Below are 27,548 nucleotides of genomic sequence, written 5' to 3' on the forward strand. Positions count from 1 at the left end.
CTAACACTACTAAAATTATACTCCATATATTTAGTTTTAGATCTACTCAAGCGAAAACCTTTAGACTCTAAAGTTGACCTCCATAATTCATGTTTACCTTAAACTCCCCCTCTAATCTTATCAACAAGAAGAATATCATCAGCAAAAAGAATACATAAAGGTACATCCTCTTGCAAATGCCTATTGAGAATGTCCATGACTAAAGCAAAAAGATATGAACTTGAGGCAAATCCTTGATGTAATCCAGACAAAATAGGAAAATACTTAGTCAAACCACCTTGTGTTTGAACATAAGTAATAGCTCATGCATATATATCTTTAATGTTTTGAATACAAACATTATTAACTCCTTTTTTTCAAGAACTCTCCATTGCACTTCTCTTGAAACTTTATCATATGCTTTCTCTAAATCAATAAATATCTTCTAATTCTCTCTATATGTCTCCATCAAACCTCTCAATAAATGTATAACTTCTATAGTAGACCTACCCGACATGAATCCAAATTGATTTTGAAAAGTTTAGAAACAAAAAAATATTGAATATAAGCGTTATTAACTTTTTTTTTCAAGAACTCTCAATAGCACTCCTCTTGAAACTTTATCATTTGCTTTCTCTAAATCAACAAAAATCATATGTAGATCCTCCTTACTCTCTCTATATTTCTCCATCAAACCTCTCAAAAAATGTATGGCTTCCATAATAGACCTACCCGGCATGAATCCAAATTGATTTTGAAAATTTTTTCAACATAAAAACATCTATAATATGCATCCTATATCAAATGTCTAAAAAGAAATAACATGAATAAAAAAAAACTTACAATCGACGGGAGGCAACTTACAATTGACGGGAGGAGGAAACTCACGGTCAGAAATAGTTCTTTCACCGGCGACCAAGGCAGTGATCATCGGTGACATCCAGTGAACGCCTACAAAGCTCGGTGATGGTGATCTACGGTGGACGATGCTGGGGCGACGAGGGAGACACCGAAGATGCGAGAGAAATGAACGAATGAAATGAGCAGCCATACGGGCTCGGGTTCAGAAATAGGGCTTTCGACGGCAGACTTTCCGGCGTCCTAGAGCATTGGATGTCCTAGAGCAATGTGTTCTGGCGCATTTTGCGCCAGTTATAAGTCGTTGAGTTTAAAATAGCCGTCGTATTATCCGCCGGTAATTGCGTCGGACATTTTTTATCGTAAAGTCCACAGGTACTAGTGAAATGCTGGTATATTACGACATTACGTCTGGCGCATTGGATGTCAAAAAAATTTTGTCGCACGATGCGCCAGAAAAAACTCCGTTATTATTCCTTTGCATTATGCATTGGTACAAACGTCGTATTTACTGACGCAAAAAATTCCGCCGGAAAGTCTGAGGGTATTCGCGTGTTTTCCCGTAGTGTGCATTAGACTGGAGTTGTACAAATACTATATATTGCTTGTCACTCTTGTGCTTAAAATAATAACTAAAAAAATAAAATGATAGCGAAACTTGAATAATCTTATATAAGATCAGCCTTATACTCTCGAATCTCTTTAATGATATGAAATCATTAAACAACCTATATGGACTTTGTAAAGCCTAGCAGGTCACTAGAAGCCTACTATTGAACTGAAAGAACATAAAAGAAATAACATGCATAAAATCTTCAGTTCTTAATTGTAGCAATCAATATGATCATTCTTATTATTATTCAATCTCCTATAATAGTAGAGTGTAGAGTGTAGAGTACCCAAATTTGGAGTTCAACATAATTTGATATAAAAAGTGTATTTTGGACATTACCCTACTATAGTACTAGAGTGCTAATTTAATAAGGCATAATCTAGATATTATGCATATTGATATGATTGTATTTGATAACATTACACAATGATGGATGTAAAAGACAAAATTTGAAGAAAAAATAGATCTCAAATAGTACTGTAGAAGATTTTTTTTTAAACTAAGACTGAGTGCTGATGAAAAAATATTGAAGATTGAAGTTTCTTTTTCATTCATATTAGAATAAAGAAGATCAAGGTGTTAGTGTGTCCTTTATCTCCATCTTATATGCACTTTCATGTGCAGGTTATTTATAAGTTCACTGCTTAGATACGAAAATTACTGAGAGAATATTTGCTGATGAATTTTCAATATGATTCATAACATATGTGTGCCCATATAATCTTATGATATATAGCTATTTTTTACAATTTATTTTTTTTTTTAATTATTTTAGGTTCATAGTCATTGCAATAAGATGGGAGTTGATGGGTTACATGAACTTACATGGGGATCGATGATAATAGTCAAAATGTGGTTGATTTTCTTGTCAATAGTTTTAGATTTCATGTCAATTCATGAAGTGAGGGAAGAAAAACTAAAAAAATATGGTGTGTTAGAGAGAGTATGCATGTTGAAAGTGAACTGGCTATTATGATATTTTAGAGAAGGTTATTCAATTATAATATACATGTAAGTAAGATAATCACATATTTCTATTCAACTGTGATCTAGTTCAAAATAGAGGGGTGAATCCTTTATATGTTATAACAAAAGCCAAGCATATTAGGATATATGCTAGTTTGATCTTTTAACATAGTACACCATGCGAGTCTAGTTTATTATGCCAGACGATATCCTGCTGGATTTAGAGATAAACACAATTGGTTGGTTGTAATAAAACTCAAACCTACTGCAAAACAATATAATGGATACAAAGTGCATATCAAGAGAATGAGATGGGTGCATCACTTTGCTTGCTGAGGGGCTTCTAGTTTCTTTTATTTTTGGTCCTTACACTTTTTGTTGTACTCATGTATGGATTGACATAGATAGAAAAGTTCTTCCCTCATTTTTTTATTTTTTTTAATCTTGGAAAGACATAAATATGAGTTTCCATACCAACATGTACTTCCTTGTACTCTTCTATACTATTTAATTAATGCAAAATGTAACTTCCAAAGAAAATAAGAGAAAAAAAAATGAAAGAATACAATATAAGTGGTGTGAGTCTACTCGCCACTGTGGAGCATCCAATATAGGCATTATTTTCCATTATAAGCAATAATCGCCTTACACTTTCTTAAGTAATATAAGAAAAAAATAATGCATGCAAGCCCAGCGACTTTGCATTCAAGCCCTTATGTTGGCCCTTATTCAGCTCACCATGGTCCTCATAGTATTATATTGATACCTCATCACGGATATCGCCTCTTTTGATGACCTCTTTCTTTAGGTCAGAGAACCCCTTATTCAGCTTGATGACCTTCCCCAATATCCCCACTCCTCATCCACTACTGGGCTCAACGATGAGTTGGAGGTGCACTATCTTTTACATCACCTCAATCATTATTTTGAGCACCTGCATTAAGATCAAACCTGGAAGAGGAAGGATGTCGCTGAGGTTAGAATATGAGAGAAATGTCATAAACCCTTCTACGACATCAATGCCCCACTCATTCCTTTATTGCTGCCTTGGGCGACACCTCATTTGTCATGTCGTAGGCTCAATAACTCTAGTTTGTTCACTGGCAACTTCCTGCTCCCCATCGCCAATGTACTCGGCTACTCCTGCGAGCTCTATGTCCTAGGGCTCTTTAGCTGTCGATGCCGTAGTAATCTACATTGAAGTTTGATTAGGAGACAAATCATGTAAGCTCAAGTAAAAATATTAGAGTTTGACTCTTTTACCTAATTCGGTTACTATGTATTTTTCTAACATTCTTTGTAATAATAAGGGAGTGATTCGTCTTGTTAATTCTCAATTTATTAGTAAGGTCATTACCTTTGAAGAAAATTTTTCTCTTACTTTGAGTCCGTCTGAGAGTGAAATTTTTTCAACGGTTATGTCTATGAATTCTAATTCGACGGCTGGACCTGATGGGTTTACTTCTTTATTTTTTCAAAAATGTTGGCATATTATTAAATTTGATTTTATTACATATGTGGTTGATTTCTTTGAAGGTAATAAGATGCCTAAATTCTTTATACTTCTACTGTTATTGTTTTAATTCCTAAAAAGGCGAATTCAGACACTTGGGCTGATTTTAGGCCTATTAGTCTTTGTTCTTTTTCAATAAGCTTACTTCTAAGATTATTGCTTTGAGGTTATGCAATCTTTTACCTAAAATTATTTCTCATAATCAATCTGGTTTTGTAAAAGGGAGACTTATTTTTTATAACATTTTGCTGACCCAAGAGTTGGTTCAAAATTTGGATGTGAAAACAAGAGGATGTAATTTGCTTTTTAAACTGGACATTTTTAAAGTCTATGATAACTTGTCCTGGGAGTTTTTATATTATATTTTTTCTTTATTTGATTTTTCTGATTCTTTTATTGGTATTATTAAGAATTCAATTGAAAATGTTTGGTTTTCAATCTTATTCAATGGAGCTTCCAAAGATTTTTTTCATTCTTCTCATGGTGTTAGGCATGGTGATCCTTTGTCACCTTATCTTTTTATAATTGCTATGAAAATATTTCTCTAGATTTTTAAATATTCTTTTTGAGAGTTGTCCTAGTATGTATTTTAGATCTAAGGGTTGTTTACCCATAAACCATCTTTATTTCACGGATGATTTTATTATTTTTACTAATGGTAGCTTTAATCATGTTAAGAAAATCAAGGATCTTCTTGGTTTAATTTCTTTGGAGAGTGGTCTCCAATTTAATGCTAATAAGTGTTCTTTTTATACTTCTAAAGGAATTTCTAGATCTAATATTAATAGGATTGGTGCTTATACTAACTTCTTGCATCAAAAGTTGCTTTTCAAATATTTGGGTGCCCCTATTTTCAAAGGTAATAAAAAAACTCACTTGTTTAATGAGATTCTTTATAAGATTGTAGTTATATTTTTTCTTGGGAATTTAATTTTCCTTCTTATGGTGGTAGGCTTACTATTATTAAGAGTACTTTAAATTCTATGGTGTTTCACTTATTTCAAGTTATTAAGCCTAATGTTGCTACTATTCATAGATTGGAAAGGATTCTCAATAATTTTTTTGGGGTTCTCATTCCAAATCTCATAGAATTCATTAGTCTTCTTGGCATAAGCTGTGTGGCCTGTTGAATGAGGGAGGGTTAGACTGTAAAACAATTTCAGACTCTATCATAGCTTATGCTTTTATGATGTGGTGGAACTTTAGAAAGAATCAAAGTTTGTGGGCTAAATATATGTCGTTCAAATATTGCAAAGGTAAGCATCCCTTATGTTATTTATATAAGCTTAGTGATTCTGCTATTTGGAAAAGAATGTGTGCTATTAGGCATATTGTGTAACCTCTCACTGTTTGGGGTTTAATCTCAGGTAATTCTTTCTTTTGACAAGATAGATCGCTTTGTAATGATTCTATAAATGTCCTTCTTTCTACTTCTTCTTATTCTTCTATCAAAGTTAAGCATTTTTTAATAACAATAATTAGGATATGGATGTTATTATGAAACTGGTGTCGACTGATATTGGTAATAAAGTTAAGGAGGTGAGTTGTTTTGCTGGTATTGAGGATCAGATTATGTTTAAGCTTTCCTATTATGGTTCTTTTATCTTTAAAAATGTTTGTCATTACATTAGGGAGAAAAAGGATGTGACTGTTATCTTTGATAGAATTTCGAGTAAAAATATTCAAACTGCTTATTCTGTTCTTGTTTGGAGAATAATTAGGAAGTACATTTATGTGGATTCTGTTTTGATGAAAAAAGGGTTTTATTTACTTTCTAAATTTTTATGTTGTTATCATATTGAAAGTATTGATCATCTATTTATTAATGGTGCTATTGCTGCTAAAATTTGGCGTTGGTATTATTAGTTTTTTAATACCTATTTTTTTGAGTCATCTCTCATTTAATCATTTTCTTACGGCTTTATTCCTTAGTACTACTAGAGGTCACATTAAAGTAGTTATGGCTGTTACTCTCATTTGGTTTATTTGGATGGATAGGAATCAAATATAGAAACATTTCTATGAACCATAAGAGAATTATTGTTAGAGCCAAAGATAAGATTATTACTCTTTAATGCTCATCTTTTCAAGATTAGTAAGTTTTGTGGCTATAAGGCTATGGCTAAGAAACTTTGTTCTAAGATCTTTGACAATGAGACTGATAATTGTCTTAAGTTTGTCTATTGGAAAAAGCTGATGGATTTTTTCATTAAAATTAATGGTGATGGTTCAGTGGCAAATGGTAAGTCTGGTTGTGGTGGTACTTTGAGAGACAAGTAAGGTAATTTCCCTATTTATTTTTCTTGCCCTCTTTCTTTTTGTATGTCATGTATGCTGAATTAAAGGATCTCTATCATGCTTTAAAAATTGCCTTATCTAGGGGTTTTCAAGGCTTTGGATTGAAGTAGATGCTTTATTAGTTTTTCATTTTCTTAGTTGTCCTAAACTTGGTAATGCATATATTTTTTTTATTTTCTTAGGGATATTAAAAGTATGGTTTCTCAAGTTGATTATTCTATTTCTCATATTTGGAGAGAAGGTAATGTTTGTGCTGATTTTTTGGCACGCATGGGAGCTGAGTTGATTTCTTTAACTTGTTTTGATAATTCTAATATTCCTTTTTTACTAAAAGGTTTGAATAGATTAGATAAATCTGGTTTACCTTATTTGAGAAAATAATTGTTCTTTTGAGTGGTAATTTGATTTGGATTCCCTTTAGTGCTTAGTTCTGTTGTTACTTGTTAGTGTGGGGGTTGTTTTGTTGGTTATTGGGTGTGTGGGGGGTGGTTTTTTGTATTGTTTTATTTTGTGGGCTGGGTTTTATTTTCTGGGTTGTTTTGGTTGTGTGTGGTGGTGTGCTAGGTGGGTTGTGGTGGTTTGGGGGGTTTTATTGGTTGTCTATGTTGGCTGGGCTGTGGGGTTTTGTTTCTAGGTTGTTTTGGGCTTGGTGGTTTGGTGTGTTGGGTGGGCTGAGGTGGTTTGGGGGGTCTGTGTGTTTTGTGTTGTAGGTTGGCTAATGGGGGTTTTGTTGCTGTGGTTGTTCTTGTGGCATTAGGACTATTAGTATTGGAGGGAATCTTTTTTAAATTATGCTCTTTTCTTTATTGTTTTCAATTCTACTGGATATTGCTTATTTTGTTTCTTTGAGGTTAATTTCTACAGGTTATATTTTTTTTTATGCAGGTTAACTGCTTTGTGGTTTGGATGAATTATGCTTTGGATTGATCTATGCTTGGGTGGTTGATTTTTACTTGTGCTTATTTGCCTTTCTTTTTCTTATTATTGTATCTTAGATAGGAACTCATTGCTCATTAGGTTTATTTTTGTTTTATATTGTAGCTCTTTTGAGCATTTAGTGAGCAATTTATCCCTTTTAAGGACTTTTGTAGCAAATTTTTTATATTAACGTGTAAGCCCCTATAGTGGGTTTAACAAAAAAAAGTAAAAATATTTGAGTCGATCTCGCAGAACAGTTTCCCTTCGATACTGGAAAGTCACCCATCGCTCTAGAGCCTTTATTTGTTGCTCACTCGAAGGATGCTACAATAACTCTATTAAGGAAACACAACTTTTGGGCTTTCATATGGTGAGCACCCATTTTCCCAATAATACTATTTTTAAGTAAATGAACTTGTCATTCTTTCACTTATATATTCTCGAAAGTGTTGTGGGTGCACTCACACCCTCTCCAATGTAGGCGACCTCCTCCACACTTCCCATTGTTAGTCCGCTCAATAAGATTTGCCTCTTCAATTGTAACGATAAGTCATCCTCTTTCTCACGCACTGTCATGGTGATCCACATAAGAGGACTGGCACTCCTAGTAGTGACTAACTTGACACCGCTAATCACCACAATTTCCATATCGATCATGACAGTTGTCGCCCCAAATTTTGTCCTAATCTTCTTCATAAGTGGGGTGGCGACAAGCATTATTGTCCTTCCAACTAAGAAAAAATATTGTTCTCAATTTGGTAACCAACAAAAACTCATATATATTTCAAGTTTATGTTCTTTAGTTTTCTTTCCAAATTAATTCATACAAAAAGAAATTATTAATTTATATAATTAGAATAAGCTTCATAATTTTTAAATTTATTTAAATATAAGTATAAATAATTTATATTATAATCATCTTAAAATAAATTTTAATTTAAAGTTTATTATAATATTTTTTTCAGCTAAAATTTCATATTTGTGCTATCTTTCATTTTAATTTTCATACTATTATAGAAAAAATTATTCTCTGAGTAAAGATAAATTAGAGCAAGTCACATCACAATAAAGTGTCCCTAAGGGGCTGTTTGGCAACAAGTGAGATTTAACTTTAGTGGATTTAGTAAATCTGTAAATCCGGATTTAGTAAATCAAATGTGTTAAATCCTGAAAATGTTTGGTATGTTAAATGTTAATCTTGTTAAATCCTTAGAAACTGTTTGGTAACATATTTCAGGATTTATGACAGTTGGAATTAAATGTGAAGAATATAATTATAATTAAAAAATAAATTTATAATTAAAAAAATAAATGTGTTATAAATTTAATAACATATTAAGTACAAATTACTCATTAATTATTTTTACATATTAATTAAATATTTAATAATACATACATATTAGTTATATTAATTAGCTTTCTATTAATATTTAATTACTAATTGTACAATTAAGTTAAATTAGATAATAATTATGCACTAATTATACAATTAATTATTTAATTATTTTAGTTATTTATTAGTATTTTAAAATATATTAATTAAGTTAATCAATAATAACTAAAGAGCGTCTAGGTTTGCCTTTCATCTTCTCTTTTAGTCGTTGCTGTTAGGCTTCGTTGCTTCCCAGGAGGTGTAGAGATTGCATGCGCTTTTTCGTTTCCTTCTGGCCGTTCAACTTCGCTCCTTCGACGTCTTCCCTTCCTGTCGGATCGGAAATTTCGACATTTTGATCGGAAGCAAGAACGGGACCTCGCTGGCTGTGAAGTAACTTTTCCCTTTCGCTCGCTTCTTCGGCTAATAGATTTTGCTAAGTCCGTTATTTTCTTTGACATTATTGCAGTATATTGTTCTCTTCCCCATCAATGAAATGCAAGTTGAATGGACCTAAACCTTTTATTCTTTTTGCAGTGTCTCCATGACCACCATTTTTCGAAGGCTTTGAAGATAATATCACCTGGTAATACAGAAAACTCACTTGTTATATATATATATATATATATATATATATATATAATATATATAATATATATTATATATTATATATATATATATATGTGTGTGTGTGTAGGTGTGGTTTGAGGTCTTTATGTTCTATTAAAGTTTCAATGTTCTTGAGTTACACACATGAAAAAAAAATGAATGAATGAGCTTCTCCTATACATGATTTGTATTCCATTTTACATTTTTCTTTCTCTTTAGCTGTTGCTTCTGAAAATAACTGCTATTTTTAATTTTTTTGTTAAAAAGGTGCATCCAATTAATTCAGAATAATGGTTGCTTCAGTAGTTTGAAGATTCTTTTTTCTAACCCCTGGTCTATGTGGTATTTGGTATTTTTTTCCCTACATTTTTCCATTTCAACCAGGTTTTTGTAATGGGAGAGGAATGTAGGCATTGCAAGAAATGGAAGGAGCACTGTAGGAAGTTTGAGGAACACTTCTACTGGGACCATGTTGATGTGAAGAAGATGCACTTCTCCAAGTTCATGACTGGAGATTTCTCCAGCTGCATGGTACTTATAATACTATTTCATGTTTGCTTAAAACTGATAGATTCATCCCCAGCCCTTTGAACTTTTCAGACTTTGCGCTGACATATTAATGTCTGCAATTCTATCTGCATATGAATTTTAAGTGATTTCACACCTTGATTAAAGTATATATGCATATATTATAATTCATAGCAAATCGAAATAGTGAAAACGAGTAGTTTGATTTCCTTTTCATGAAGAAAAAGAAAAAAAATCTCATTATCAATATTGTAATTATGAATTTTTCATATGTGAAAACTGGTGTTTGGAAAGTTGCAAACAAATGAAGAATGATAGAACTTAGAAGTGGATGCGAATAATAACTGTATGTTTGAATTAAACAAGGAGTTGTTTGATGCATGCTTTTTTGCTTATTGCTATTAAAGTTGAGTTGAGTGCTTATCATGGAAATCAAGTTAAGCAAGATGAGACCGTAGCTTCTTGTACGCCTCCCTAGTGCGTGCCATTGCAAAAGTATTACCTTGGTTAATGCCTTAATAAGATGCTAGGCTATAATGCAAATTTGCGTGATGTTGAAAGAGCATCAAGAGTTAGAAAAATATGAACGTGTATTAGAAAATAAGTTAGATCTAATTTAGGTTCTATATTAATATTTTTAAGTAATAAGTGAACAAGTTTGAGTAAACAAATGAAGGGATAGTGGGTCATTGATCCAATGTTCCATGAGAGAACCTGGATGATAATTAAGATAGAATAAAGGTGGTAAAGATTATTATATCTTTAGGCATTGCATGTTACTAACTTAAATGTTTTTTACCATTTAACTTATTCTAAGCATATGTTTTGGATATTTTGTTTAAGATAATATTTTTAGTAAGATTTTGAAACTTGGAAAGCAATGTAACGTGAAAGCTTATTATTTTTTGCTAACATACTTCAATGTGATGATTTTTATTTTATATATTCCTTAAAAGTATTACTAATTGGAATGTGTTTATTTAATATAATAACTATTTATTTTACACTACCTTATTTTGCTCATACGAGGGCTAGTTCGAATGGTGTTAGGAAGGTATTAATTTAAGTTGAAGGCCATCTTTGTTTACTCTAGTTTGCAAATGTTATAGTTTGAGTAGGCGAAAAAAGAATTTAGCTAACGCAATTATAAAATCTAAAGATGTGACACAAGAATAACTAGAATACAAACAGAATATACGTGATCCAATATTATTAGATTTGAAAATAATATTAAATGGAGATGTGATTGGTAATAATAAATTGTGCAATTAAAAGATAAAACAAAGCAATTCGTAGTGGTGAGAATAGATAACTTTGGTTAATGAAAAAAAGTATACAAAAAGTAATGAGAAGAACTCTATGCAGTTTGGATTGTTGTTTATTTTCCATCTTGAAAATGCTTATGTTGGTATATCTCCTTAGGCTATTAAGTTTGGTGCCAATGGTGGAGCCATAAAGTTTTGGTAGCAGGGGCCCAAATTGATTTTTCTTAAAAATTTCCCTCAATTGTTTTTATCTGGGTTTGGAATTGACATTGTCTGTTTAAAAAAAATTGTTGTTGAATTTATTATTCTAAAAAGATAAAATATTAAATGTAAGATGATAAAAAATTTGCAATTTATTATGTAAGTTTTTCATATTAAATTGTTGTTGAATTTATTATTCTAAAAAGATAAAATATTAAATGTAAGATGATAAAAAATTTACAATTTATTATGTATGTTTTTCATATTTTTGGATGCAAACATTTCAATGGTTAATATCATTTGCTTGGTTTTGATGTGGAAGCTCTCATGATATATTATAACCTAAATATTTTCTCATATTTAATTTAATTTCATTAATTAAAAATGGGAAAATTATTGAAAAACTAAACCTAATTAGTTTAATAATTTATACTTTTAAATTTATGTGCATGTCTTCAACATAAAAATTATTAATTTTTTTTTTTTTTACTTTTGTGGGGGCTCGTACATCCATAGGCCTCCCTCACTCCACCCCTATTGATGCTTTAACCATGTTTTGAACGCATAAGCTGGCTATTAGAACAATCTTCTTGCAGTATTTCTTCCCATTCACTTTCAATCCTTTCTCCCTATTCCCTTTGTCCTCGCTTTTCTCATGGTCAAAAAAAAAAAAGTCAAAATAAATTTCTCATAATTTGCAAGCAAACGTTTGCTTGCTTCACACCAAGTTTTTCTTATCAATTTTTTTGTTGTATGCTCTCTTAATGTAGTACTACCTTGACATAAGTTTGTCTTAATTCTCCAACAAAATGTAAGTTTGGATATTTTATCTTTAGTGCATGTCATTTTAAAAGCTCAATTATATTATTCTTATTCTATTAAGAGTGCAAAAGTTCATATGAGTTTTGCAATGCAGGTTAGTAATGTCATTGTCTTTATTTTCTAGATTAGTTTGCTAAAATAAATAAAATGAGTAAGAAACTGACAAAATTAATGCCCTAATATGACCGTGAATTGAGAATAACAAACGATTTCATGCCATCGTATATTGTAGGTTGCCATGTATCAATTTAAGTACTATTAAATACCCCATTATTTGTTTTAAAAAGAAGGATTCGATGAACTTTAAATATTGAGTGCTCAAGTGATGTGAATGTTATTTCTTGTTACCCAAGCAAAGATAGTTTTATGGCAACTCATGTTATTGATGATGAATTATGTGAATTTATTTGTTAGAGGCACATAATGCTCCTAAACCTTCCAAAGAGATTTTTTGTGAGTTTGAATCATTATGGAGTAGATAAGACTTTTCTTGGGTGAGAAGAGAAGCATACTAGTGAGGTTGTAAAGTAGTTCTTATTGGAAAAGAACTTGGCACGACTAAAGCATTTAGGAATAATGAAATATGAAAAGTGCTATATCTAGTGAAAATTTACTGGTTTATGCAAGAAGATATTCAATTGGCAAGAAAAGAATGACTCAACATTAATAAAAAGATTCATCATGTTCAAAAGATGGCCTTGGGCCCACAAGCATTCTACAATCATCATTACATCATGAAGTAAAAACCTAAAAAATTTTGCAAGAAAAAGGTCTAATCTTCCCATCTAAATATTGAGGAAGGAAAATGGTCAGAGCAAAACACTTTTAACTGTCACTTGGTCCAACATACCTTTATACTTATTATCGCTAAACCACTTTCATCTTCATCCTTGCCTATATGATGCCCAATTATAAATAAAAAATATGAGATAACTTAGTTGAAAGGCATGGCATGTTAAGTAAAACTCAAGGGTAAGCTTCAATATGTTCGTAAGGCCAACATGAAATTAAGTTATCATAAAACAAAGTGTAATTGGCATCACATATAAAACATAACAACATGTAGGATCTCCTTAGAAAGGACACCCAAGAAGTTATGCATGCTCATTCATACTTTCATTTTTTACACAGAAGCTATTTAGTTGTTTGTAAAGTGAATGTAGTATAAAGTAAATACAATGTAAAGTAAATACAGTGTAAAGTAAATAGTTGAGGCAATTTGGTTGTCTGTAAAGTGAATGCAGGGGAACTTCTTTTTTTGTTTGGTTGGGTATATGCAGAGTAAAGAAAAATGAGATGCTCGTTTGGATGAGACATTCAATCGAGCACCTAGTGCGCATGTTCCCAAATTGAATTTATTTGTCATATTGAATCCCCCAACTGATCACCAGTTGGTTTAACAACAACAACAACAACATCAAGCCTTTGTCCCACTACGTGGGTCGGCTACATGAATCCTTTTTCGCCATTGTGTTCGGTTAAAAGTCAAATTCTCATCTAAATTTAATAAAGAAAGATCATTTCTAATATTTTCTAACCAAGTGTTTTTAGGTCTACCCCTACCTTTCTTAACATAAGCACCAATTGGTTTAACATTCCCAAAATAAATAAAACACAGAAGTGGTACGGCCTTCCTGCAGCTCAGAAGTGGAAAGGCATACCTCGGAGCGAAGAAGGAGCATCTCATCTGGTCTGCCGCTTCGATCAGGCCAACCCCATATGCCACTTCAAAGCAGATATTGGCGAATTAGAAGAATCATATGGATTGACAGACCCTTGCACGCACAATAGAGCAAACGAAAGAGGAAGGGCGTGATTTTACAAGAGAAAGGCAGCAAAGGCTGAGGTCTCCACTCTTGGGTACCCTGACGATGGTTCCCGTCAGAGGAAGAAACAATGATGTGTTCCGTGGGTTGCTCTCTCTCCCCCACGGAATTCGTTTTTTCGCTCGTTTTTGAGCGAGTTCTTTTTACAAAAAAAAATAAATTAATGCATGGGGTTATGAATACTTCAAAACTTTATTTTATTTCGTGACCAACCAAACACCAAAAAGTGAAAAAGCAAAGCATTTACTATACTTTGCATTCACTTTTCTCCCAACCAAACAACCCCACAGTAACCTCAAATGTCATCATTTTTCCCCATGTAGCCACCGTGGGTATAATTGACGTGGAGCACCTTCCATTTATTCATGGAGATGTTCATTAGCTCAGGCTCGCTAATTATGGTTGAGTCATTTGGCCATGTAATTCAATCATTTTATTGGCAAACCATGCTTTTGGTTATACCACACTTGTATGGTACAATTTATTATAACTCATAAACAGAGATAAAATTTATCATATCTCATAAACGGAGACAAATACTCAAGAAAAAAAAAATCCTTCATTTAAGGAAGAAATGCTATTAAGATTCCTTAATGCAATATTACATTAGTAACTCTATAATTACAGTAGTAGGCTTGATCTTAACGTCTTGCTCCCATCTCATATTTCTTGCCGTTGTCTCTAGTGTTCTATGTAATAGTAACTTCTAGCTCTAGCTCTTCTATGATCTTACAAAGAGGTTGGGGAAATCATTTATTGGTAGTCAAGAAGACACATAGTGTGGTTAGTTAACATATGCAAAATTCAAAGAAGAAACAATGGGATGCTCTTTTAAGGATTATAAAATATATCAAGAGATTTTCAATGAGTATAGCTTATTATTAAGAAACTATGCTTTATATTCTCATAATTATTATGAATATTCTTTTGTTTTAGGGCTTGTAGTATTTAGTAGTATGTAAATTAATGAAATAATATAGAATTTACTCATGTAAGATCTAGGGCTGCAAATGAACCGAGCGTTCAATGAGCTGCTCGTGGCTCGACTCGATAAGTGCTCGTTCATATTTGTTTGATAAGGTAAACAAATGAGTTTGAACACTCTTGATAAATACTCGATAGCTAAATGAACGAGCTTGAATAGTTAGTCGTTCAGTTCATTTGTGTTCACAAAAATTGTCGTTTAAGCTTGTGAACAAGTTCGCTAAGAAGCTCGTTTAGAGCTGGACTAAGATGCTTGATTAGAACTCAATAAGAGTTTTAAAAATACATGCCATTAAGTCCACTAATTTAATATTTTTAACTTTTATTTTTACTAATATAACTAATTATATAATAGCTCATACACGGAGATACAATTTATCATATCTCACAAAAGTAGACAAATACCCAAGCAAAAGAAAAAAAAAATCATTCATTTAAGGAAGAAATGCTATTAAGATTCCTTAATGCAATATTAGATTAACAATTCTATAATTACAGTAGTAGTAGGCTTGATCTTAACGTCTTGCTCCCATCTCATCTTTCTTGTCCTTGTCTCTAGTGTTTTATGTAATAGTAACTTCTAGCTCTAACTCTTCTATGATCTTACAAAGAGGTTGGGGAAATCATTTATTGGTAGTCATGAAGACACATAGTGTGGTTAATTAACATATGCAAAATTCAAAGAAGAAACAATGGGATGTTATTTTAAGGATTATAAAATATATCAAAAGATCTTCAATGAGTATAGCTTATTATTAAGAAACTATGCTTTATATTCTCATAATTGTGAATATTCTCCTGTTTTAGGGCTTGTAGTATTTAGTAGTATGTAAATTAATGAAATAATGTAGAATTTACTCACGTAAGATCTAAGGCTGCAAAAGAACTGAGCGTTCGATGAGCTGCTTGTGGCTCGGCTCGATAAGAGCTCGTTCATAATCGTTTGATAAGTTAAACAAACGAGTTTGAACACTCTTGATAAATACTCTATAGCTAAATAAACGAGCTTGAACAGCTAGTCGTTCGGCTCATTTGTGTTCACGAAAAGTGTCGTTTAAGCTCGTGAACAAGATTGCTAAAAAGCTCGTTTAGAGCTCGACTACGACGCTTGTTTAGAGCTCAATTAGAATTTTAAAAATACATACTATTAAGTCTTCTGATTTAATAATTTATTTTTACTAATCTAATATTTTTAACTTTTATTTTTATTAATATAACTAATTAGAAGTATTTTATTAAATATTTCTATTATATATATATATATATAATTTTTTAAATTCCCTCATGACCCGCCGGCCCTCTCTCTCTAAATGTTTCGAATTTTTTCACTCCCGCCTGCCTCTCTCTCTCTCTCTTCTCTGTGTCATCAACAAACCCAAAAAAAAACCTAGGGGGGTTTAGTCTCACACTTCATGGAGAGGAGTAATTTACCTATGTAAAAACAAATGTATCTAAAAACCATTTGCTGAGCAACAGGAAGCTAGCGGGCTATGCGTGTTTTCTGGGTTGACGAGCTGGGCGAGTTTTCTAGCTGGTTTAATAAAGGAATTCATTTTGTGAGTTGTGATCGACCCGATTCGGCTTGTTTAAACAAGACGTTCGATAAGCTTGAAATTAAATGAGCTCAATCTGAACACGAGCCGAGCTCAAACATGGGAATTTTAAATGAGTTTGAGTTCGAACAACTATAATAACTCGTACTTTGACCCAGGTAAATAATTTTTCTAGAGTCATTATAACTCCAAATCGCAAATCGTCTTCGCCATAATATTTTGATTGTAATATTTTACTTTCACATTTTTCCCAAAAATTTTGGGTGCCGGTGAAAATCTTTAAGAAATTGGCACATGTCAGTACAATTGAGAATTTTGGGACTGTCAGGTGTCCATTTTGTAAACTGATTTGACTAATATTTTCTAAATAAAATGATTTATTTTATGTAATTTTTAAACTTCTAAAATGATTGATTTGAATTTTATATTAAAGAAATTGATTAAATTAATAATATAATATAAAATTATTATTTTATAAAAATATCCTAAGTCACAAATTAAAAAGCTTTATTAAAATCCTTTTCCATTAACATTTTGGCAAACAAAGACTTAGTTTGAGGTTTTTAAGCAAGTCGAAAGGTTACAATTTATTTAAGTGTAGATCAAGATGAATTGTTATAGCGACTTACCTAGTAAATTGTTTGAAGAATTCATGAAGGGAGTTCGTACAAAGGTTGACAAGTTGAGCATTGGTCTTCTTTAGAGAAAGTTGCATGTGATGGATTAAATTGTAGTGGTTATGGAGTTCAATATTCATCAACTGATTTGAAATGAATAAATTGCTTTGGGAGATAACATTTAAGTTGATATTTTGCCACACGTTGGGAGAAGTTTTAAGTTCATTGAATGTCGAGTTCAAAGACCTTTAGCATTTTAAAGTCATCATTTTTGGTATTGCTCATATATTTCTTGTTTATTGTTCTTCTTGAGAAAGTAAGTTTTGTTATGAGGTTATTCTTGTATTTCATTCTTTTGAATTTAATGTAATGAAGTTTATATTTGAAGTTAAATTTGTTTATTTTGGGTGATTAGATAGGTCTTAATCTTTCTAGTTTTATTTTTTCACTTAATTTTATGGTCATGAAGTGGGGCATCACAACAACTATCCAAGAAGCTCGACGAGCTTCGAGCTGGGCTTGAGCACCATTTTGACAAACGAGCTTGAACTCAAACAGGCTGAAGCTCGGCTCGGCTCGATTCAGTTCATTTGGAGCCCTAGTAAGATCTAAACCATACTGGAAATTTATTTGCAACAAGTTGCTCAACAGCTGCAGTATCTGTTGGAGGCAAACTGTTTACAAAATATCTGGTAACATATCATCGACCTTACACTTGAGGATTAAAAATTAACATGATTTCTTATGCACATTATGGAAAAAAACTTATTTTAAAATAGGTTGGACTTCCTGGCAGTTTAGTAGCACTTATAAAGTTATTATTTTGACTTATAAATTGTTGAGAAATCTTGCAACACATGCATTTACCACTTGCCTTTTCATGACTTCTAAGACTAACAGTGTAGATTGCGATTGTTCTTTGATATCAAAGTCCATGTTATGACCAATTTTTGTTTTTGTAATTTTCACATGACGCTTGAAATAGTAGGAGCAGAAGTACGTCTTTTTTTTTTAGCCAAATATGCTTCATAGATGGATCATTCTGGTCGTGCTTTATTCTTAAATATTTTTTTAACTTGTTCAAATATCTGTTAGATGATTAAAATTATTAGCTATAATTAGAAATATTAAAGACATCGTATTAAATACACGTCTTATCTCTCAAAAGGATACATACAATGATATAGCACATGTCCTCCAATCTAGCCTCATAAGGTATATGGAATAGAAAAATGTTCTATAGAATCAAAGAATTTAGGGGGAGTTTTTTTTTTTCTACTTTGCATAGGATGATATGTATGTTTTCCTTGCTCCCCCGTAAAGCCTCTTTGCTTAGTTTAGATGAACATATGTATTTGAAGAAAAGACTAAGCTCTATCAATGGAATCAATATGTAATCTAATAACAAATATAGTATAATTGGAAGGAGTACCTCCATAATTATGTGATAGTCATGACTTTTTAGATCAAATAATCTCTCATATATAAGGTAAACACATCGGCTCAAGTTTGATCCATAGCCATCAGACATTTTTAAACCTTGAAACCACTATCATATTAATTTTTTGTTCTAACGTGAATGAGTGGTGCTTTGGGCTTCATTATTGTGCCGTCATTATTTGTTATTAGCTCTAGATTTCTTCGTCTGCAATACTCTTTAATGTCCATTCTAGCTTTCACATTATCCTTACTCTTGCCTTTAACATCCATGATTGTATTAAAAATATTATCGAGAATATTCTTCTCAATGTGCATAATATTCCAGATTATGCCTCATCAAATTTGTGCTCCAATATGGTAATGTCCAGAGAATACTATTTATAATCAAATTATGTTGAATGCAATATCCAGGACAATTACACTCTAATAATATTGAGAAATCAATAATTGATAAAATGTCATAATTTCTCTGTAGTATTTCATAGCCACTTAATTTGGGTGAAGGAGATGACATCTCAATTCTATTTCTGAAGAATGCATCTTTGTTTCTTCTAAACGGATGATCAGAAGGTAGAAACATATGATGACATTCAAATTAAGTATTTTTCTTCCATATTTTAGTATAAAAATTTTGATTTTCTCCATGCAGTAAGGCCAAGCTAACTTTCTTGCTGTGCTCAAACCCAGTAACATATCGTAAGCTAGAAAATCATCAATGACCCAAAGCAATGCATCTTTAAGAAGAAAATTCTGTTTGGTTGAGATGTCATATGTGAGGACATCTTCTTCACATAAGAACTTGAAGTCATCAATTAATGGTTGCAAAAAAATATCAATTTTTACTTTTGGATTGTCTGGTCCTAATATTATAAATGTTAAGAACATGTACGGGTAGTAATGCACATCTCTGGTGGAAGGTTGTATGGTATTAGTATGACTGACCAACAAGACTGTGGTGAAGCTGCATGACGGTATGGAGTGAAACCATCAGCACATAATCCCGATCTTATGTTACGTGGCTCAGCAGCAAATAGGGGTGTAAATGAGCCAAGCCGGCTCGAGCTCGACTCGTTTATAGGCTCACGAGCCGAGCTTATCGAAACTTGGCGGAAAAAAACAAAAAATGGACTGGAAATCGGGAAGCTGAAATAAAAATTGGAAAATCGAGCGGCTCGTTGAGTGGCTCGATTAACTCGTTACACTGTTGCGAGTCAAGCTTGAGCTCGAATTTTGAGCTCGACTCAAGTTAGAGCTCGGTATTTGAAAATTGAGCTCGACTCGATTAACAGGTATAACACTTTAGAGTTCAATTCAATAATTATACCATCATAGTTAATAATCCAACAACAATATCACTTCAGAGAATAATCAGGATAGCTATGATATGGGATATATAAATAGATATGAATTGAAACATAATAACATTTACAACATAGTGCTACACTACACAATTGAATTGAAATAATAATGTTTACATATTGATTCAATCATGTTTGAATAGACCGTGAATCTATATTATTATAAAATTATAAACTATCAGGTGTAACTTCTAAAATATTTTTCTTTTTGATTATGCATATTATGCATTATCCTAAAAATGTAATGGAATACATTCATGAAACGGTATTTGACATTACTTTGTATATTTTTTTGCCAAAATATCAAATAGCTTATCTTGCTATAAATCTCAAGCCCTCATATATGATAGATCTCGCTTTCTCTGGGATGGAGACGCGTGAAAGTGAGGAAGAAAGAATGGGTCGGGAGAAATAGGGCTTATACCGGTGGAATTTTCGGCCGCCACAGCTGCCAGAATTTATTTACTTGAAACTGGCTGTCATTCCACCGGTAAATGTGTTGAATTTACATAGAACTGGCAAATTTTCCGGCGTTTCTTGGACCGCTAGAATTTCTGGCAGCTAAACCATCAGTTAATACCGACGGTCAATCCGCAGGCTAGACCATCAGAAATTATGACGGTCCAAGAGCTGCCGGAAAATTTGTCTGTTTTTGATGATTTTCTTGTATAGGGCTTGGTATATCTTAGAGGAAAAAAGTGATATGATTTCCCTATTAATTGTGAAGGAGAGAGACATCTTCACCGGACTAGAAGTTAAAGGAGGGAGATAAAAAAGTGGTGTAAATGGTTTCTTTATTACCCATGAAGGTGAGAGACTACGCCGCCTTGTTAGGAGTAGAAGGCGAGCTTGATAGTAGAATTCCTTAGGAGAGGACTTAAGGTGTGGGTGTAGGTCGGTAGGCCAAACAACTATAAATTGGTTTGCGTTTTTTTATTTATTTATTTTTTATTTTTGTTTTGCACTTTATTTTTATTGCTATATAATCTTAATTTGTGGAGATTATTGTCAATAATGTGATCATTATGTGAAAATTATTGAAGGTTAATATTGTCTTGAAATTGGTTAAAGTTTGTTATAGAATTATTTGTCTCTGGAAAAGAAAAATTATTTTTGATATTTAAAAGCATATTCTTAAGAAAATTTTGATTTAGTACAAGAATTAAAAAGCGGATATTTTTTTTTCTTAGAATGTTATTTCATAGAAGTTTTATATTTTTTGTATGTTTATGCTTTGGCATGTCTAGCCTTAAATCATTTTTTAAACGATGCACTAATTTACCCCCCTATTGGGCGTGCCAAACATGATAGGAAGTTTGCTGTGAGGAATTATTCTCATTGCCCTCTTGAATTATGATGAAATATAAAATTTTAAAAATGGTGAAGTTGTTTATGAAGCTTTTTCTTCATTTATGATGATCCAAGGCTTCTACTTGTGTGAAATATATACTAAGATTAAGTCATAGAGATGTGAAACAAATAACTTCTTATTGCAAACTTAAGTTATTTAGAAAATTAAGTTATAGTCTGGTAAGATCCTAAATTCTTTCTCAATGAAGAAAATATTATTGATATGAGAAAAATAATTTGATTACATTTCATATCTTCATTTTCTTTTTTCAAGGTGCATTAGGAGAATATTAAACTTACTCTCTCATTAAGCACCCTTATTAGTACTAATTATAAGAATAATTTAGTTGTTAACCACTGTTATCATTTGCGTATCCATATTCTCTACATATATTTTTTAGCAAACAGACTTGTGTTGCTACTATATGTATTTTTTTTACTAGCTGATCTCCAAGATCAAGTTCAATTCTCTCAAGAGAAATATCTGTTAAGGATTATTTTGATAAATGATATTTGTTACTTTGTATTATTTAATCACATAATGCAATAACCCATCAAGTTTTTTTATTATAAACTTTATAGTTCTTCTACCGTGGACAGAGAATCCAAGAACATTCTTGAAAACCATTTTAGATAAATTCATTATCTTGGACAGAAGTTCTTATGCCGATTATTGAAGAGACTTGTAAGGGGAATGGATTTTCGAGTTCTGCCAGAACATGCAATCAATTGATCACCGAAAATCGAATCTACATGAATTGTGTTGTGATAGTTTGTAATGATGGGTTGCCTAAAGAGATCTGCAAGAGTTTGCAGTAGTGATGTAATAGGTTGACACATAGCAGTGGGTACTGAGTATGGTTGGCCTAGACTGATGGATTCATGGAGGATGTGGGGCCATGCTTTGGGTGGGTTTTGGGCCTGTGATGCACCGACACTTTTCCTCAAAGAGGCGTGAATTGTTCGACATGTTTCCGATGGGACATGCATCCGACACTCCGACACATGTCGGACATGTAGAAAATGCGTCCAATCAAAAAAAAATATTAAATATAAATTGGACATGTATGTCTAACATGCGCATCTTAAATATTTAATAAATTTTTAAATATAATTTCTTGGATTTAAAATTTTTACTTAAAATATAAAAAGCTAAATATCTTATTTCCTATCCATAACACAAAATCAATCGTCTGCACTTAATATCTCATTCATCGAATATTCTCAATCTCATTTCTCTTTGGCGGATTACAACTTTAATTTCACAACAATGCTTGATGTCATCTCAACATCGCGTCTAATGTCGTTACGACATCTACATTTTTGAACGATCTCCATATCAAATTCTGATGTCATCTTTACATTGATGCTCAATGCTAGCAATTTCTACACCCACAACTGGACATCTCATCTTTGTCCAATGCCTTCTCAATATGGATGACCAACGCCATCTCAACATCGACAATAAATGCCCTCTTAACATTGATGCCCATTATTTACTGCATAACATCAACACCTAACTCTTGACAACATTGTCATCTCTCTTGATGATTGATAAATGACATCAATGCTTGACTCTCAACATCCTAATATTAATCATTTTAAGCACAAAATTCAAGTTAAATGACTTATTATTTTTAAATTATTTTTAAAAATATACTTATTCAATATTTATACACTTTTTAAAATATTAAAAATATAATACTGTGTCAAACTCGTGTCTGTGTCTTATTTTCAATAATTGACATCTCGTGTTCGTGTCGTGCCATTTCTGTGTCGCCGTGTCCATGTCTGTGCATCATAGTTTTGGGCAGATTGAAGGCACTATCAATTGGAGTTGTGGAAATTTGTAGTGTTGGCAATAAATCTACTACATGAAAGGTGCCTGGGACATGGATATGGAAGTGGAAATGATTTGAGTAGAGATTGGAGGTTTACCTTCAATAGTTGACAAAAGCAAAGGCATGATCCTTGACAGAGATATGTAATTTGCTCAAAGGAGCAGCTAACGGTGCTAAAGAAATGTGAGACTTGCGATTTCTTGAATAGGATGGCATGGATGTGACTGTGGAGTCGACTTACAGCATAAATGTGACTGTGGGGTTGACGTAAGGTGAAGATACGAGTGCGGGGTTGTTGGAAGGTGGTGTGAGTGTGGATCTAGTAGTTATGGTGAAGAAGAATGGTAGATGTCGCATGATGAGTGATGCAGGATGGATTCATGGTTTGAGATGTTTGGAATTGGTGACAGTGGATGAAGACATTCTTAACTAGAGCACCTATGTTTGGATCCTTGAACTTGATTGAATATTTGGAATTGTTCAACACTCCTGAAGAAAGAAGAAAAGAGGATTGATGCTAGGGAAAGAACTCAATTCCATTTCATATCCTCATCTTCTCTTCACAAGAGATATTTATAGAATATCCAAGCAACTAACCATCCTTATTAGATACTAATTGCAATAATGGTTTAGATATTAATAACAGTTTATATATTACTAACTAATTACAATTTTATGTTGTTGAAAAATCAGACACCATAATAAAGGGTACCTTGGGAGAATGTAGATCCAATTAAATTTTGTAATTTTGAACGATAACATACTACGGCTATATTTACTTTTCAATGCGCTGATTTCTACTCTCATGATGTCATTTCTTATGTGCTTTATCATGCTCCAGGTCTTACCAAAGAAGTTTATAGACCACTTTAAGGGTGAACTTCTTGAAACTATAGAGCTGAAAGTCCCAAGTGGTGATAAATGGCATGTTTAATTGAAGAAGACTGGTGATGGAGTTGTTCTTGATTGTGGTTGGATTTTGTTGCAGTTTATGGTATTATAAAAAATGGCACTTTGGTGTTCAAGTATGATGGTCGTTCTTCCTTTATTGTGTTGATGTTTGAGCAAAAAGGCTGTGAGAAAGTTGCTTCTCATTGTGCAATGAGAAAGGATGGTATGGAAGAATCATGTGTTATAGCTTCTGGTAAAAAGGACGGACATTCCTGCTATGAAAGCTCTCCTATAACTTCTGAGCAACCAAAACAATTAGCTATGTTTCAGAAGATCTTGAGAGAAAACAGAGATGCAAAAGAGAAGCATCTCAAGAGGAGAATGAATACAACGAGTACAAAAAGAATTCTTAGACAGAAGAAGCACTTCACTAGTACATGGGTAAAGAAATCCTTAAACTGTACCTTTGGTTTTCTTTGAAATTTCCTTAGGAAAGAACACATGAATGCCATACTCATTAGCACCTTTGTTGTATTTGAACTCCTTAGTACTTCCTTTAGTTATCATATTTTGATTATCAGTTTTTTTTAGTTGTATTCTTCTCTGAAAGTGAAGCAAAGGAAAGGGTAACTGAGCATCTTTAATCGTCAACCCCCTATTTTTTTCTTTTCTTCTCCTTTTTTTTTTCTCGTGAGCATTCAGAGGAGCCTAATACTCAAATATATTATGTAGGCTTCATTTGGGACTATTTTTTTACTGCTTCTTAAAACAACTTTCAAGTTTAAAAATTTTAACTTTTGTACTAGAAAGCTGTTTTAAGAAGCATTAAGAAAGTTGTCCAAAACGAAGCCTTAATTTAGCTAACTTCTGTTTATTTATTTTTAAATCAATTTTAAAGGAAAATGGTTTTGATTTTCTAGTTTTATTAACTGGATCATTTGATTATTTAGAACAAGAAAGTGAGATCGTAGAAGGGACCATGAACCTCAGCAATGAAGTTTCTTTAGCTAAGCAGTGTAATCCCAAGGATTTCATCATTTCAAAAAAAGCTCGACTTACTGATGCTAAAAAGAATATAGTGCTCCATCTAGCTGAAACTATTCAAACAGATAGGCCTACATTTATGTCAATCATGGTGCCCAGCTGTATCAGCAAAAGATTTTATCTGGTAAGAACACATTTTATCTATGGATATTATTTTAATTTCTGAGCGATTCTTCCATCAAACATCAATATTTTAGTACATTGCACAGAAAAAATATCAAATTTACATAGCTCACAAATGAAAATTTCAAGTAAAATTCTATAGCTTTGAGATGTGGAGAATCTCTCCAAGGCTGAGTACTGTGAAAATGAGATTTGATTAAATTTAATACATTACCAGCTTCTCTAGTTGATATTTATAAATACCAGTTTGATAAAACAAAGCTTAAAATGCATCCTAACCACTACAAATATCCAACCAATAATCTGTGCAACCATTGCAATACATAAATTTTATGAAAAATGGATCTATGTATGATCTTATGTACAATATATGTTTTTGTTTTTTGGAATTTGACGTTCATGTTGATGGCTAGTCCGATGACTCTTTTGTCTTATTTTTCCATCAACTCACACTCTTCTTTTTGAACAAGTTGTGGCTTTAGCCCTTTCAGGTGTTGATGGAGCCTTCTATGGAAGAGTTTTCTCTATGCATCTTGTAAAACCCTGAATGTCTTGTCATCTTAGTTGTTGATTTTGATTTTTTTGTTATCCAAGTTTTGATCTGAAAGCTTTCTCAACTGAAACTTCATACATTAAGGGATTAGTTCATCTAATCACTTTGTTGAAGATAGAGGAAGAGAGATAAACATCCTTGCTATTACCATGGATCAGAAGAAATCATGCCACCAATTCTTACCGCTCATCAGCAAACAGGCTTTCGAATGGTTTTATTATTTTGAGTTATTCAAGAGCTACTTGAGAACTTCTTGTTACTCCTCTTTCTTTCGTGAAACTATAAGGTGCGGGCACTGAATGCTGTCCAGCCCAATGAAAATGCGCCACATCACCCCTATTTGGTACCGCGACTCGATATTGGATAATGTGGCTGCATCTGATTGTCCTCTGGACGGTGTCCGCACAGAATAATTTATGTTTTCTTTCTTTGTGCTCGAGCTTCTTTACAGAGGTAACTCTTGATTTCTTCCCTATAGCAACACTCACCTGAGCCTCATCCTCTTCTCCTGCTTCGCCTGAACTCCCATATCCTTTGAATGTTTTTCTTCTTTCTCTCTACAGTTAATTCAAGTAATCAAAAAGGATTTATAGATGGAGCTTTGCACGAAAATATAAAAGGAAATAAGGAGAAAAAAAAGACCTCATATTACCTCTTGGTGAACCTTTCCAATCAACTAAAATCTCAATCACAGCTTCTGGAGATGAATCCAAATTGTTTTAATTAGTTCTTCCCCTCAGATATCATTGTAAATACTTACATCTGCTTTTATATTACCTTTGCAGACCATTCCCATAGCTTTTGCCATTCAATATCTTCCACGAATAAGTTGCATAGTTCTTCTGCAACTAGATGACAAGGAGAGAACTTGGCCTGTTCATTGTCTTGTTCAGGGGAATTCAATTGGTTTTTCTTCTGGATGGAAGGAATTTGCTCAATATAACCAGTTGAATGTAGGTTATGTTCATATTTTTGAGATGTTGGAAGCTCAGGAAGGAGTATTAATGGTTGTTCACATCAATAAGATTCAGTAGATAATGCCACCATGGTTGTGAGTTTGTTGTATTTTGTTCTTGTGAGACTTGTAAATAGACTGTGAAGGAGTTAAAGGTGCTTTGAAAACTTTTTTGGCCCAAGTAAGGCTTCGTTTGGGATGGCTTTCTTATTGCTTCTTAAAGCAGCTTCTTAGTACAAAAATTTAAAATTATGTACTAAAAAGCCGCTTTAAGAAGCGGTAAGAAAGTCATTCCAAATGAAGCCTAAGAAGGCTGATTGAACCATCACTGATGATTTTAACTTTTGGGTTTATAATCCTATTAAGTTTACTTCTATTATTCTGCTTCATTTATTGAAAAATTATATTGATAGAATGGTCCTATAAAATCTCGGCAATTCTTATTTGAAAAGCGCTTAAAATATTTAATAATTAACAAGGATCGATTTGTTATTTGTTTTATTTTGAATGTGAAATAGTTTACACTTTTAAAATTAAATTAATTTTTTTATTTTCAGAACAAAACAAATAAATTAAATAGACCTCTGATATCTAAGGTGCAATCTTTTTAAAATTACATCCCATATATTTTTTCAAAAGACTTTATTTTTAATTTTAAATAATTATGAATAGTTATTATTTTAGAAATTAATTAATGTTCAATAGTATATATAAGTTCTTAGAAAAAAATGCAACTCATTTATTTGGGACATCTTTCTTATTGTTTCGATTTTTTTTGTTGTGACTACAATTTATGTTTGATTACTAATTTTTATTGTTTTAAGGAATTTTTATACTAGAAAGCTGCTTTTTACAACTGCTTTAAAAAAAAAAAAACTTTCTCCATTGTAGTTTTACAACTATTTTTATAAAAAATTATAGATGCCCCAAATGGATTGCATGTCTTAAGATTTATTTTTATGTATGTGATATATTTACAAGTTTGCTTTAATTTTCTCAAATGTCCAAAAAAAAGGGAAAATTTTAAAAAATTATAAGACATCTATATAACAAACTTATTTTTTCTTGTAA

The 27,548-nt window shown here is 32.3% G+C and overlaps 1 protein-coding gene and 1 long non-coding RNA gene across 2 annotated transcripts; both read left to right on the top strand.

Moving 5' to 3' along the window:
* The first annotated feature begins 8,850 nt into the window (after positions 1–8,850).
* Positions 8,851–23,817, top strand: LOC110112513. Its single transcript, XR_003702238.1, has 4 exons — positions 8,851–8,957; positions 9,055–9,103; positions 9,511–9,657; positions 23,753–23,817. It is a non-coding gene; the product is annotated as an uncharacterized LOC110112513 (long non-coding RNA).
* Positions 23,818–24,781: 964 nt separating this feature from the next.
* LOC114578371 (B3 domain-containing protein REM19-like) lies at positions 24,782–26,556 on the top strand. Its single transcript, XM_028699071.1, has 2 exons — positions 24,782–24,970; positions 26,308–26,556. Exons 1-2 carry the CDS (start codon positions 24,782–24,784, stop codon positions 26,554–26,556), a joined length of 438 nt encoding a protein of 145 aa, XP_028554904.1.
* The last annotated feature ends 992 nt before the right edge of the window (positions 26,557–27,548 follow it).

The sequence above is a fragment of the Dendrobium catenatum genome, unplaced genomic scaffold, assembly GCF_001605985.2.
Source record: "Dendrobium catenatum unplaced genomic scaffold, ASM160598v2 fragScaff_scaffold_1217, whole genome shotgun sequence".
NCBI classification, from domain to species: domain Eukaryota; kingdom Viridiplantae; phylum Streptophyta; class Magnoliopsida; order Asparagales; family Orchidaceae; genus Dendrobium; species Dendrobium catenatum.